Source organism: Rhipicephalus sanguineus, chromosome 3 (genome assembly GCF_013339695.2).
Source record: "Rhipicephalus sanguineus isolate Rsan-2018 chromosome 3, BIME_Rsan_1.4, whole genome shotgun sequence".
Classification (NCBI taxonomy): Eukaryota; Metazoa; Arthropoda; class Arachnida; order Ixodida; family Ixodidae; genus Rhipicephalus; species Rhipicephalus sanguineus.
The window spans coordinates 188,020,493-188,034,586 of NC_051178.1; the positions used below are offsets into that span (position 1 = coordinate 188,020,493).

Here is a 14,094-nt window from a genome sequence, read left to right on the forward strand (position 1 = left end):
AATGAGGACCATGAGCAAAGAAACACAATGTTTCAGTGACAATTTTCTTTTTTTATTTACCTTAAAAGTCAGTTGTGCATTGCACAGGAGGGGGTGGGGGCACCTTGCTGATAAGAAAAAGTCAAGCAGTGGAGAGTTCCCTGCTTGAGAGTGACGCCACGCGGTTCTTACGGAGTACACAGAGTGTACTCCGTACTAGCGCGCACAAACGCATGTATCACTCTGACTCCATTCATCGGCTCTTTCGCCCTCTGGACTATCCCGAGCCAAAACTGTAGTATATGTTTTGGTTGAACGTAGTAAATGTTCCGTCATTTGCTTCCCGCTTCGAAATGAATAACATTGTCGCTCGTGAAGGAAGAATACGACATCAAGAAGAGCATCGAATATATTCTTTGCCGTTGTCATCACTAGATCGCTGACAGGCAGTCACTCGCGACCGCGTTGGCGCGTCTCGACCACCGGGTGCTTTCGGAGCAAGCTGTCCTCAAACTACAAACTATGCAGTGCCCGCTGCAAGCAGTCATATCGATATTCTTTTATATTTGTCTTCTGAAGCGCGAGTGAACGAATCACAGTTGCCTTTTACGCATCCAAGAATTGCTTGTACTGAGTCAATCACCAATCTCCAGCCCTTCATTATGGTACCTGTCTTTTTTTTTTACCTCAGCCATTGGTCTGTACCAAGACATGCAACCCGATCGTGATTACCCCTGTGAAAATACAACAATTGGTATTCAGGAATGAGCCCGGCCCGTAATCATCAGCGCCAGGGCCAACTAATGTACGCGGCATCATGTGTCAAATTGGGCAGATGGCTGTCTTCTGTGTGCCGTGTGGGCCTTAGCTTTAGGACTTAATGACACGGCAAGGGGCTGACTGACCTTCGTCTAGTATTTATTGAGGCGCACTTGCAATGTGACTCTTTCCGGCATATCACGTGACAATTAGAAACACGATACGCTAGGTGTCGATGAACCCTTGCGACAGCGCTCACGGCGAAGGAGGTGGCGACATAGGAGAAGGATGCAACGTTGAGGAGCAAGAACCAACGAACAACTTTCTTCGCCGCTCACGCGCTGGCTCTAATCGCGCTGCCTTGGTGTCACTGCCTCGGTGTCACCGTAACTTAATAAAGTCTAAGCGCCGTTACACACCAAATAGAATAAGAACCTGTTCAACTTAATTTATGAATACATATACATTGTATGGTTAAAAGAAAAATTGTATTTTCTAATATAATTACTGCAGTAATTAATTATTAGTTCGCCAAGCCTACAATAACAGAAGCTTCGCTTCACCCGATCAGACACGCCATATTATGCGCCTATCATTAGCTTTCCGGCGCTTAACGTAAACATATCGATAAATCAAACAGAGCGTGTTAAAAAGGACACGTTGCACCATTTTTGGGTTGAATTAGGAAATAATCAAAACATGTCCTCTTAAACCGCGAGTTCATTGTAACCTCTCCCAGCTGTTAGCGATGGAGAGATGAGTGTTGTGTGGTAAGCTTCCGTTTTCCGGGATCAAAGACCACCAACGACCATGTGTGCGTCGCAGTTACTATGTGCCATCGGCAACATACACTCATTTTTAAACAGTTCGTTGCACTAAGTTCGGATTACCAAGCGCTGATTTGCGCAGGAGGTAAATTTCTTTCATGCGGGTTTGCGTACCCAGCATATGCATGCTGCCAGTGTTGAAAGGTTACTGTGCTCATCTTTTTATTTTTAGTTGCACGAGGAACGAGTGACACTCTTGTTTATTTCCCAAGCACCTCTGGTCGAGAACGTACTTCCGGTTTTATAATAATTGTGTGCGTTTTACGTCCCAAAACCACGATATGATTATGAGAGACGCCGTATTGGCGGGCTTCGGACCACCTGGGGTTCGACCACCTGGGGTTCTTTAACGTGCCCCTAAATCTAAGCACACGGGCCTGTAGCAATGCACCCGCCGCGGCCGGGATTCGATCCCGCGACCTGTAGGTCAGCAATCAAGCACCGTAACCACTGGGCGACCACGGCGGGTACTTCCGGTTTTCCGAATAGTCAGAAAATGCACTTCAAAAATTCAAACTGGTAGGAAATCGATCTTTCTGGTTCAAGTTAAGAGTTATGTTGGATAAATATGATATTGGAGCGTAAGTTTACTTAAGATAAGGGACAATTAACTGTCGGGATAATTAATCAAAATTAACTGAATGTATTCATGGAAGGAGCAGACGCTTTTCTTGTGAGCAGCTAGGATGGTTGCGGCACCTGGCGGAGCAGATCTCAACCACGCGCTTCTTTCTACGTGGCCTCTGAGATCCACGTCGGCAGTGCGACGAAACACAACGTTAACTCAAGGAATACACCACCAGCACACGACGTGCGAGTGTCACTACCAGGTCAAGGATTAGGGTCGCCTCCAGGTTTTCTGAGTAGGACGATGTTTTCTTCAACTGCCAAGCTTTGAAACCTGAATCTGTGAACTTCGTGCTGCGAAATTGGTGGGCGTCAATTTTTTCTCCCTGTTGTGGTACTTCTGATATAATGCTACGTCATTTTCTTAGGCAGCTTTTCTTTCTTTCATTTAGCTCTCTTTTTTTGTTTAGTTTTAGAAATTATCCTCCCGCACACGCTGCAGATTAAGGAAAGCAGGCGCACGAGCTACAAACACGCACAACCGTGCACACGGTCAACACACTAAAAAAAAAAAAAAAAAATCACGACATATCCACGGAATGAATGATAAGTGGGCGAAGCTCGAGAGGGGGAGATCATCGGTAAAGCCGTAACCCTCCTGTGAAAGTTCGCCCATTACATCATTAAGAAAGACGTGAGACTGTGTGCGTATATACAAATCAACTTTTATTTTGTTCTTTTATTTTGTTCGTCTACTGTCTACAGCCACCTGCTCCATCCGGTGACTCGCTGCGAAAGAGGAAGCGCGTCAAGAGCGATTGCCTTTTATTGCGTCAGTCACGTGCGAGCGGCGTCATCATGACGTCACTCACACTAGCGCCACCAGCTGAGTGAGTCATACAACTAGGTGGTTACGAACCGGTCACAGAGGAAGGACAGACCCACGACGTAGTAAAGAAGAAAGGACACCACACAGGCGAACACGCACGAGTGTGTCACTCGTCAACGTCGTCTTCTTCTTCTACTGCATACCAGAACGCGCGCAGTAAAGAAGAAAGAATGCCACACAGGCGAACACGCACGACAGTCACTCGTCAACGTCGTCTTCTTCTGCTACTGCATACCAGAACTGCATACTAGCTCTTGAGAAGCGCGCGTTCTGGTTTGCTGTAGAAGATGACGTTGACGAGTGGTTACAAACCGGTCAGAGAGGAAGGACAGACCCACGGCTTAAGGAGCTTCGCCCCTAAAAGTTTAAATGCCGCTGGATATAAGAAAGACCAATAAAGAGGACGGGATGAGAGATCGACTGTCAACAATCTTTATGAATGTCCTCTTTACTGAATATGCACCAACACACCCAGTTACAAGTACTGCCAGGTCACTCAGCTTTTGTTTACTGCATTTGTTTTGAGTACTGCGCGCAAGCTGCGATGCAATTCTAGTAGAACGTGTTTCGTGACGTTTGTGAAGGGAGTGTCAGTAAAGAGATGAAAGCAGACCAAGAATTTTCTATTCAGAATTTGTCCTGTCGTCTAACGCGGAGACCAACACACACACACACACACACACACACACACACACACACACACACACACACACACACACACACACACACACACACACACACACACACACACACACACACACACACACACACACACACACACACACACACACACACACACCACACACACACACACACACACACACACACACACACACACACACAGATACGAGCGCTCGTATGTACGTGTCGTGTGTTTTGTCTTCGTCTCAGTCGCTCTGCATGTAACCAGGTAAGAACGACTCGCCGAAGTCAAAGTATTATTCTAACAGCAGGTATAACGTGGGGCTGTACTCCGCGGAGGGCAGATGCAGCCAACGCGGCCGCGTATCGAGGAAACCATGCGCATGTGGGGTGGCAAACCAAACGGAGGCGGGATTCTAGTCATGCGCTACATTGTTCAGGTGTACCGAAGCTGACGTGCGGTGAACCGGACTTCGCGCGGCAGTGTACCCTAGTTTATGAGCGCTATACACTTACCATGGAATCCGGCAATCCTAATGCCCTTCAAGAAAAACCACGCTGCCAACCTCCACATTACTTGCCTCCACAGAGCAGGAACCGGGCCTGAAAGCAAGAGCTAGCCTCACCTGCCGCTCCTTCGCGTGATTTACGCAATCGTTTGTTAACGCATTTATCCTTTCTGTGCTGTGCGAGCTGCCCGATACATTGCACCACAGGGCTCTGTCACAGACACACTGAAGAGAAGTATGCAATGCTTACAGTGGTTATGCGCATGTTCACACTAACTCTGCTTATCGCTGTATACATGGGACGCAATCTGATCAATTCTGTATCGTCCTAAGCCGCAATAAACCCACTTACGCCTGTCAGGTTCTCGTGTAGCTCTGCAAGTGATATACAGTGACGGGCACGATAGAATACGGCACAAAAGTGACGTCAGTGACTACACTACGACACACATTACTCAACCCTGTTAAATGTTAGTCCGTCATCTAATTCAGTCTTCCAGATTGGGTAACAGCTTTCGTGTTTCAGTGCAAACGTGTGTGCGTGCATATACAAAGGGTGTTCAAATGAAAAGGTACGAAACTGTCGTAACAACATGACCGTTAACATAGATGCCTTGGCCGCTATAGGAGAACGTAGTGTGACATCTAGGGCTTCGACTGGAGTCTCTGTAGTGGATCGGAGCATGTGGGGGCGCCCGCATGCGCAGTAGAGAGCAGGGGCTCTTATAAAGAGCGCCGTCCAATTGACGCGGCAGTGCGTGTGATTACAGGATGTCGTTCACATTGCCAAATTCGACGATTGAGGAGTAAGGGGGCGTTATCCGATTTCTCGACAGCGGAAGGTGTTAAACCGGGCATCCATTGATCACCTGCGATTTCCATGTGTTTGGTGCCCCTAAAAAACACCTGAAAGGGAAAGCGTTTCAACGCGGACGACGAACTCAAGGACGCTGTTAAGGAGTGAGTCTCGTCACGACCACAGGAATTCTCGTAACAAGGAATCCTTCGGCTCGTTCATCAATGGGATCGTTGTGATCAGGCACATAGTGCATACTTTGAATAAAGTATTCCTTTATACCCAGTATTTTCACCCCTTGTATGTGGACGTCGGATGAAACCACATAAGTAAACGGAGACATTTCGGAACCAAACTTTCTTTAATGGCATCAGACGCTGAAAATGCACAAGCCTCTTTGAAATTTCACTAACGAACATAAGTGACCACAAGTGCGATGTTCATATACACACAATTCTTTCTTTGGCAGACACAGAACAACACGCGACTTTCAATGCGACACAAGTGTACTGCTATTTACAGCGTCTTTCACTTTTCTCTCTCTCTCTCTTACATTATTGTAAGTACAGCGGCGCACACAGTGCATTGCACATATGCGAGGCAGGATAAGCGTGCACTTAAAACAGGAAGTGTCTCCACTCTGCACTGAATGCGTGCACGGATCGCGTTGCTTCAAGTTAAACACGTAGACAACACACACACAATCTAATAGCTGTCATGTGATAAGGAAAAGCAAGACAAGGACGTGGCAGGAGCAAGAGCTCGTCCTCAGTGCCCCAACGTCAGCGCGATAGAGTCGTGTAATTCATCCTTTCCATCGACCGAACTCGACACTTTCCGGCGGATACGGGAGGCCAATTTCATTTCTCGATGCATTTTCTATTTCCTCAACTTAGTTGCCGCTTACCAAACACATTCAGACTCTCAGCAAACGCAGCAGCACGAATGAAATCGGCAGGTAAGGTCAGCTACGAGTCAAAATTTTCAAAAACAAACGGATAAGCCCGCAGAGGCAGCAAGTCCCATATTAAATTCTATCGTATAGGAACTTACGTTAAGCGCATCCAAACGTATGGTGCTAATATAGATAGGGCGTACTGGATGTGCAATTCATCCGAGGGGTAAGGAAAATCACTCTACCCTCGAAGCATGTGACAGGCGCTTTTATTCAAGGCATAAGAGAATTGCCCTCGTCGATGTATGCCCTGTCTCTTGTTAGTCAGCGAATGAGTACGTTAAGAAACGGTGACGGCCCAATTTATTGAGCTTTAGTCTCATTTCTTGGTCCTCCGAACGAACCTTTCTGCCAGTCGAACTCTCTAACTCACGATATTGAATAATACGCTTATTATAACTTGCCAATGCTTTATCACTACGCCTACTTTTGGTTTTGGAATCAAATGGCAGTCATATTTGCGCAAAGTGACCAATGCGCAACAGTTTTTATTACGATTACTTACTAGCGTCCATTCCAGCTTTAGCATAGTTGCAGAAACGGCATGATAAACGATGCTCAGTGAAACTGTACGCTGTCAAATGTGTGTGACAGAGTTGTAGTCGGCAGAGTAACCAAGCTGTAGCTTCTCGGTATACTGACGGTTACGGGAGAAAAGTTAAAAGGGGTTAGTGGTCAGCGGGACGAAAACTAAAAGAAAAGTTTCATTCTGTATCATCTGCTCATTCTCGCGTCTCAGTCTTTGGTGTCGACTCGGAGACTACACAACATCCCCATTCGTAGACTACTTAAGAAAACCCCAGCTATCCATTACATTTAATTGCGGCTTCGTTTCGAGTAACATGTACAAGCAACGTGATCTGGTATGCTTCGATAGCATGCTTTTCGGAAGCTTTGTAATACCGCTTTTCTTATTCACCTTCTGGTCGGCGTTCGCAAAACAGCTGTCTGAATTGATCTCCACGGTGTAGCATTCGAGAACCATTGGACTCAATGCAAGGTAATTCTTTCATCCCAAGATCGACTGAAACCCATATGCACTATCACCTCTGTACTGTATGATCAGATCGTGAGGTATCGGATCTCATCCAATCTCATACGATCACGTGAGATTACTGGACAGGAAGATAATGCGATACATTCGCTTTCTTATGGGTGTTGTTCGAGATATGGGAGAAACCTTTGCCAATACGAATGTCCATTTGCTTTCAGAGTGAAGAAATAGCAGCTGAGATTCGAAAAAAAAGCTGCAATACTAGGCCTCGTGGATGCTATTCTCTGTTTACCCTTTAGCCCTTCCAAAAAACACGATCCTGACCCCGTTTAGCGGGACCTTTCGACAAGGTACGCCACTCAGAACATTTAGCGCCAGCAATCCCTCGCTTTTTCTAGTGTCACCTGTAGTATAGCGAAAGTAGTCTTGCTTTGCCAAGCGCGCATTTTGCTCTCGGTACGTGGCCCATGCCAGCGATGTCACGTGACGTCAGTCCGATCTTTGGAAGACGTGTGGCGTGTAAGAACAGAAAGGAAAAAAGCTGGTATTTGGAGCGCCCCATCCGCGGGCAACCCATTCCCACGTCATGAAAGAAACTCGGTTTAAGGCTTTGGCAGCACAGCGAGGAGAACATCGTCGCACCAAACATCGAACAAAGAGCCGACCACTTCCGTTCGAACACGCGCGGCAAAAAAAAAAAAAAACGCTTTGCCACGTTCCTATCAGTCTCACAGTTACACGTCTGTTGGGCATGGTGTCGATGCACTTTCGGAAGAAAGGAAGAAAACACCATTTCTCTCTATGGCACGGCCCCGGTCATTCCGCTTGTCAGTCAAAGTTGAAGGCACACATTCCTGTAGCACAGCGTTCGGCATTGAACTTTTTTTTTTCTGTTTTGCAGTATTATAGTAGAGGCTGCAAACAGCAACGAAAGGCTGCAAGAGCAGTTGAGCGGTGGAACGTAACTTTGGAACGACTATCTTTCATGTGTAGCGTCACAGTGGTCCGGAAAAACAAAATCCAAGAAAAAAAAAAGCAGAGGGGAACGACAACATATCGCGACGAGGCTCCTCACGCATCAGGAAGCTATAGATTTCAGCATAGTTTACACATTCGTTGCCCTTGGTTACAGAGTACTTTGAACTCATTTTGCAAAGCTCTGCAATGCAATAAATCTTTGGTAGACGGCATCTGCTGGTTCTACAAAGAAGGTCTGTCTGCTCCGGGTTCTGAGAAGAAAAAAAAAAAAAGCTGTTACGACAAGGCAGGCTCGCAGAACATCTCGCGACGCTAAAGCTGAAAATCCTTCTTTCTCCGTAGTTATGTACAATACGCTTCAGCGAGGCGAAAAAAAAAACCAAAACGAGGTGAAAAAACGCCGAGCCGTTGTCGTAGGAATTGCACGGTAAAGCTTGTCTCAAAAAAGTTTAACGGTCTTCACGTCGCGTCAATATGAAGTACGAAAGAGCATGAAAAAACGCTATCGTAACACGCGGTGAGTCACGTTGGTGGGTGATCAACGAAGCCAAGCATCTCAGGTGCCAGTGAGCAAACTTAGGCACGTGCGACAACTCCTCAGCGCACACTCACAGCCAATCGCTCATCTAAGATTCAAAAGCAACACCGGCAAGGTGGAGGTAAACAGCGAGAAACTTCACGGACATCACATGACCACACGTCACAAATTCCCCTGGCACGCTGATCTACGAGCACGGACGAAACGCAACTCATGAAACAAGAACACCGAACTTTGCTAGTCTGCGTATATATGTACAGTGACGAAGGGTACGTCGTTTTGGTCAAGTACACACCTGTTGCCATACCACTAATTAAATGCACAAAAGCAGCAAACTTCTTTTTGCGGTATCGTGACTTTACATACAGAGGAACGTTCCTCTAATGAGTGTGCGCAAGTCGTCGCCGCGAAAGAAGACGTTCTGAAGAAGTCTTCGTGGCGCTTATCACTATCACACGGTGAAAACACTGCTGCGATCGTGTATTATCTCGGAGATATAGTGCGGAAAAGCGTCTACTCTAGTTACTAGCTCCGAGTTGGAGCTTACTTACATATCTTTGGTGAAATGCTGCATGACACGTAAATTTTCGCGATAGGGATTTAACGTCACCGAGGTTTCCGCGGTCAGAGTGCACGTATAGTCGGTCAAAGAGGTCGAATAAACAATGTTCAGGTCAAAATATCAAGTCATAACAACATTATATTAATTACGAAGCCGCGCCGGCAATAGCCAAATGTGCCAAAGGAATGCAAGCAAATATTGCTAGTTGTCTGCAGGTGAGGTTCCAATTAGTGGACGGTTATTTTTTTTGTGACCATTCGCAGCTTCGAAGATGATGACACGAATCACACGAGATGACGCATGCGTTCGGGCAGCTACGCCGCAACATCACCGGCGTACAGAACATGCGTGCGTCTACGATGCATCCCGTAGCATATCACGTATAATCACAAAACATACGAATGAGGTACAACCCGGCAAGATCACGAAGCAGTTACCTGATATCTACGCTTTGGTATTCATATTCATTACGTCTGCCGCATCAAAAAAAAAAAAAAGGAAGAAAGAAGAAGAAAAGCAACTAAACAATATCTGTATGACTCTCTCTCTTTCTCACTGTACATGTCTTTCACGCGTTTTGTACATATTAGTCTTATAAGCGAGGCCCATTGTTGCTGAAGCGAATGGTGGAAGGTTTAGCAAATGCTCAGAGACGATGTGAACAATGCCGTTAATTTCTTTGGAATGTGTGTTGCTGCCCAAAAGTGACGGCAAAAAGACTGCCCCCACGTATGCTGGGGAAGAGGAATAAGTAGTTCTCAATAGCGGTTAGCAGCTTTTCGTTTCTTCTGCCTGTACAGTATTTACAGCGCGTGGTGCGTGTAAGTTCACATGCCCCCATCGAGACTAGTGCTGCTCAGGTTGCTGGCCATGCTAATGCGGCTGATGGCATGGTGAAGGCCTCCAGTGCCCGAATCTGAAAGGTGAAAGAAAAAGACGAACAAATGAAAGGCTTCAAAGATCGCAAAGCCACCAAGGCTTCTGGTGAAACCCGTACTACAGATAGTTAACTAGCTTTCGAATGCTAAGATCATAAGAGCCCCAGCACAGTGAAGAAACCAGTGAGAAGTAACTGAAGCGATGTATAATCATGTGATTGCCGCTTCCTCAGTGTCTAATGCTCATAAATTCGCAATGAAGAGATTTACATCTAAACTATCATTCTGCGGGCGTTTCGCGAATTTCGTACTAAGATAACGATAAAGTTTTTCAGTCATCATAATAAAGTTTTTCATCTACCCATCTATACTAAGATAATGTAACGGGCTTTTGTTTGCCAGTTGTATGAGTACCAAGGTCCAACAAGTAATGAACGGAACATATTTTTATTGGTACTGATCCATGCGAGAGCCAGTCTTCTAAGTTAAACCGAACAGTAAGACACGTGGGTCCCTTAAACATATATGGTTCTGAGAAGCAGACTTAATTGACAAATGAGCGTGCCATCGACATGCGGCGCACGCAAATGACTCCTCGTGAAAAGAGTTCTGTCATCAAAGAAAAAAATGAAATAAAACACAAAAGGCGCCTGCGGTACGCAATCACAACGCTGCTCACCCTGGCTGCTGACGGAAGGTGACGAACGGGCAGTGTGGTGCACCCGGCCGCTGGGACCCAGGTAGGCGGCAGGCACCCAGCCTTCGCGGCCTCCACCTCCGAGGCAGCGCACGTACCACCAGCCGGCGCAGCCCACGCGCAGCACCTGCACGGGCTGGCCCTCCACCAGGGACGCCTCGCCAACGTCCACCGCTTCGTAGTCACCCAGAGCAACGTAGCTACCACCGACCTGCACACGAGAGAATTATCAAAATATTTCAATCTAGAAACAAGACACAGAGGATCGAGAGTGTTTACGCGCTACTGTTCGGCGAATGACGATTTCTTTCTTAAAAGGACACGCTAAGGCCACCGAACTCTGGGTACCGCCAACAGTAAATGGTGTATATAAATAGCTCGCCGTTAGTAAGCTAAAGAACGTGCGCTCAGTGGCCGAGTGGCTTCGCGCCGTGCGCTGAGGAGTGAGGGGTTCTAGGTTCGACTCCCGGCAACGGAACGTTTTCTCCTAGTTTTTTTTCTTTACCATCTGTTACTCTATATTTTACATTGTCATATCCGTGACGGAAGTACATCAGTGGAGCCGTTGTGAATCCGGGCATAAAACACTTTCGTGTTAAGAGAGAAGAAACAGTAGCGAAGGAAAGGCAGGGAGGTTCACCAGTATAGGACAACCGGTTTGCTACCCTACACATGGGGAGGGTGGGGGAGATTTAAAGATGGAGAGGAAAGAGAGAGAGAGAGAAAGATAGAAAGATAGCACATGACACAGCACACATAAAATCAGTCGGTCACTCTTGCGTGGTAGCATAGCACACATAGAAACAGTCGGTCACTCTTGCGTGGTAGTTGGTCCCTTCTGCGTGGTACGCGACATTTCTGTCACAGGCGCTTGGCCAAGTTCGTCGCTCTCAAAAACCTCAGCAGTGCCTTCGTCGCCTTCAGTTGTGATGTCTTCTGTTGACAACATGCAAGTATTGTTTGAACAGACATTGGTCTACTATCAAGGCGCGCTAGAACGGACGCCAATGACTGTCTCTGAGCATTATATACCGGACAGTCGCACAGGACAGGTGTAGCGTCTCCTCGCAACGACAGGCATCGCAGAGAGCGTTGTCGGCCATTCCAATTCGAAAGGAATAGGATTTCGTAAATGCCACCCCTAGCCACAAGCGATAAAGCAGTGTGGCCTCTCTTCGGCGGAGTCCAGTTGGCATACAGATATGCATCAAAGAGGACAGGTGGCGTTGACGATTAGTCCGGTTGGTTTGGCTGCTTGGTGGGCACCATAGAGCGAGCGTGATCTCCTGTGCAAGGCCTCGAAGACTGCTGGCAGCGTCAGACCTTGAAAGTGGGATGGTATCTTCCTGTGTGCTTTCATGAGCTGTCCGAGCGGCATTATCGGCCTGTTCGTTCCCTATGACGCCGCAGTGACTTGGCAGCCATTGAAACGTCACGTGGTGCCCTTTCTCATATGAAGTGTGGAGAAGACCTCGAATTTCAAATACGAGCTGTTCATATGGCCCGCGACGCAGAGCAGATAGCACAGATTGTAGGGCTGCCTTTGAGTCGCTGAAGATAGACCAATGTTGAGGTGGTTCCCGATTAACCAAACAAAGTGACTTTCGTGTTAAAAGCACTACAGAGGCAATGGGAACACGCTACAACAGCCAGCCGCGTACCCGTGCAGTCGTTCATTGCCGTAGGGAAGCTCCCGTTGCGGCGGTGGTGCCGTCGGGACAGCACAAGGCAGCACCGAAAGAAGTTGAGGGTCGCAGACTGCGAACTGCTGGACTAGGTTCTCGACGAAGCACGACACACACAAGGCGACACCGTGGTGAAAGGTATCTACTCTTTAGGCGAGGACCTTCGTAAGGGAAGATCGACCATGGCTTGGAATCTTGTACCCGTTCTGTGATAGTACGTTGTATCGCGCCCCACGGGATTGGTCGAGGCTCGTCTGACAGTCAGATGGGAGAACAGCAACCGAAAAAATGTCGCCCGCATCTTCCCACGGGGGGGAACTGAGTAAATGCGTCACAGAGTTGTGGGGGTATCGCGTGAATGTTGCGTAATTGGGTTTCGCAGAAGCGTCGCGCTGCCCGAGTGATGGATCCGCTGCTCGACGTTCACGAATGGTTGCTGCTTCACGAGCACGACGTTCAGGATCCACAGCCCGTCGTTGCCGTTTCGCAGCTGCTTCTCGTTCTCCAAGTGAAGGATCCGCAGCCCGTCGTTGCCGTCTTGCAGCAGCTTCTCGTGCACGAAGTTCCGGGTCCGCAGCTCGCTTCAAACGCTTGCGTTTAGCGTCGTATGCTCGTCTCTTCGCAGCCTTGTCTTCTGCGTTGCTTGCTGTTGTTGACGCCGACGACGGTGAGGGTGGGGTAACGTTGCCTTCACCGAGTGGTGGGACGCTGATTGAAGGTACTGTTGCTTCCATCGCATCTACTCAAGTCAAGCAAAGCGTCAAGTCAAGCGAAAGTCAAGTAAAGACGCCCTTGACTGAATTCCGAACGCGCGCTCCGCCGCTTATATACACACCGCCCGCGTTCGATCGAGAGGAGGGAGGGACGGAGAGGAGGGAGGGAGAGGAGAGGCCTGCTGCTGGCACGAGACAAGCCGAGCATGCGAGGGAGGGAGAGGAGAGGCTTGCTGCCGGCACGAGACGAGCGGAGCATGCGCAGTGGGGGTGTGGACGGCGGCCGACGCCGCAGGTGGGACTAAGAAATGCTCCGCATTTAAAACTAGCAGTTGTTCCGCGTACGAATACAACCGATCAGCGAAGCTCCTTAGAAATGGGACGCAAACGACTATGCGCCTGATCTCGCTGCTGGCTTTCAGGAAGGCGGTATAGGGTGGAGAAACGCTGGGATGGAGAGCGGTGATGACGACGGCGACGGCGTTGTGCGGGCCTACCCTTACAAAAAATCCTATTGAAAAATAATTGAAAAGCTAGTGGTCAATGTTGACGCATTGTATTGAAAAGTATTTGAATGATATTTGAAAAGTTATTGAAAAGACATTAAGCTCACCATTTACACCCATTGAAAATTGGCCGGTGATATTTTATAAAAAAGTTATTGACACAAAAGTGATTGAATAGTAGTGAACCTGTTATTGAATAGTTTATGAGCTGCAATTCAAGCGGCATTGAAATTTGATGATCTAGTTATTGAAAGTAAATGTACAGTATGTCGTAATAGTTGTTGAATTCTTGTAGACATGCAAGTGTGATATATATCCTCCCCCTGAAAGAAAAATGCCTACTGAAGCACATGCCACAGTAGGTATGGTCCAAAAGGTCTTGCATAGAACCTCTTGAAGAATGCCTGCTGAGGCACGTGTTTACAATATAAATTGCAGTTCCTTGGGCTTCATAAAACACTTTTCGTAACTCTAATAACAGCTGCTAAGTGCCCTTTATGGGTTTTATATGAGCACACAGCTATCTGTAGATAGGCACTGCTGGTGTATGCTTGCATAAAAAGCAATAAGAGGCCAGCATAGTTAGTGTTATTGTGACAGACTATGCCAACTCACTCTGG

General features: G+C 47.4%; 1 protein-coding gene across 1 annotated transcript in view; it reads right to left on the minus strand.

Annotated features, from left to right (window-relative positions):
* Positions 1-5,310: 5,310 nt before the first annotated feature.
* The window catches only part of LOC119387864 (guanine nucleotide exchange factor DBS), a 228,448-nt gene continuing 219,664 nt past the window's right edge, over positions 5,311-14,094 (minus strand). The window contains exons 23-24 of the mRNA XM_049413720.1: positions 10,553-10,781; positions 5,311-9,911 (exon numbers count right to left, since the gene is read on the minus strand). Of these exons, the coding sequence (XP_049269677.1) occupies positions 9,823-9,911; positions 10,553-10,781 (318 nt within the window). The 3' untranslated portion in view covers positions 5,311-9,822. The remainder of the gene's footprint in view (positions 9,912-10,552; positions 10,782-14,094) is intronic.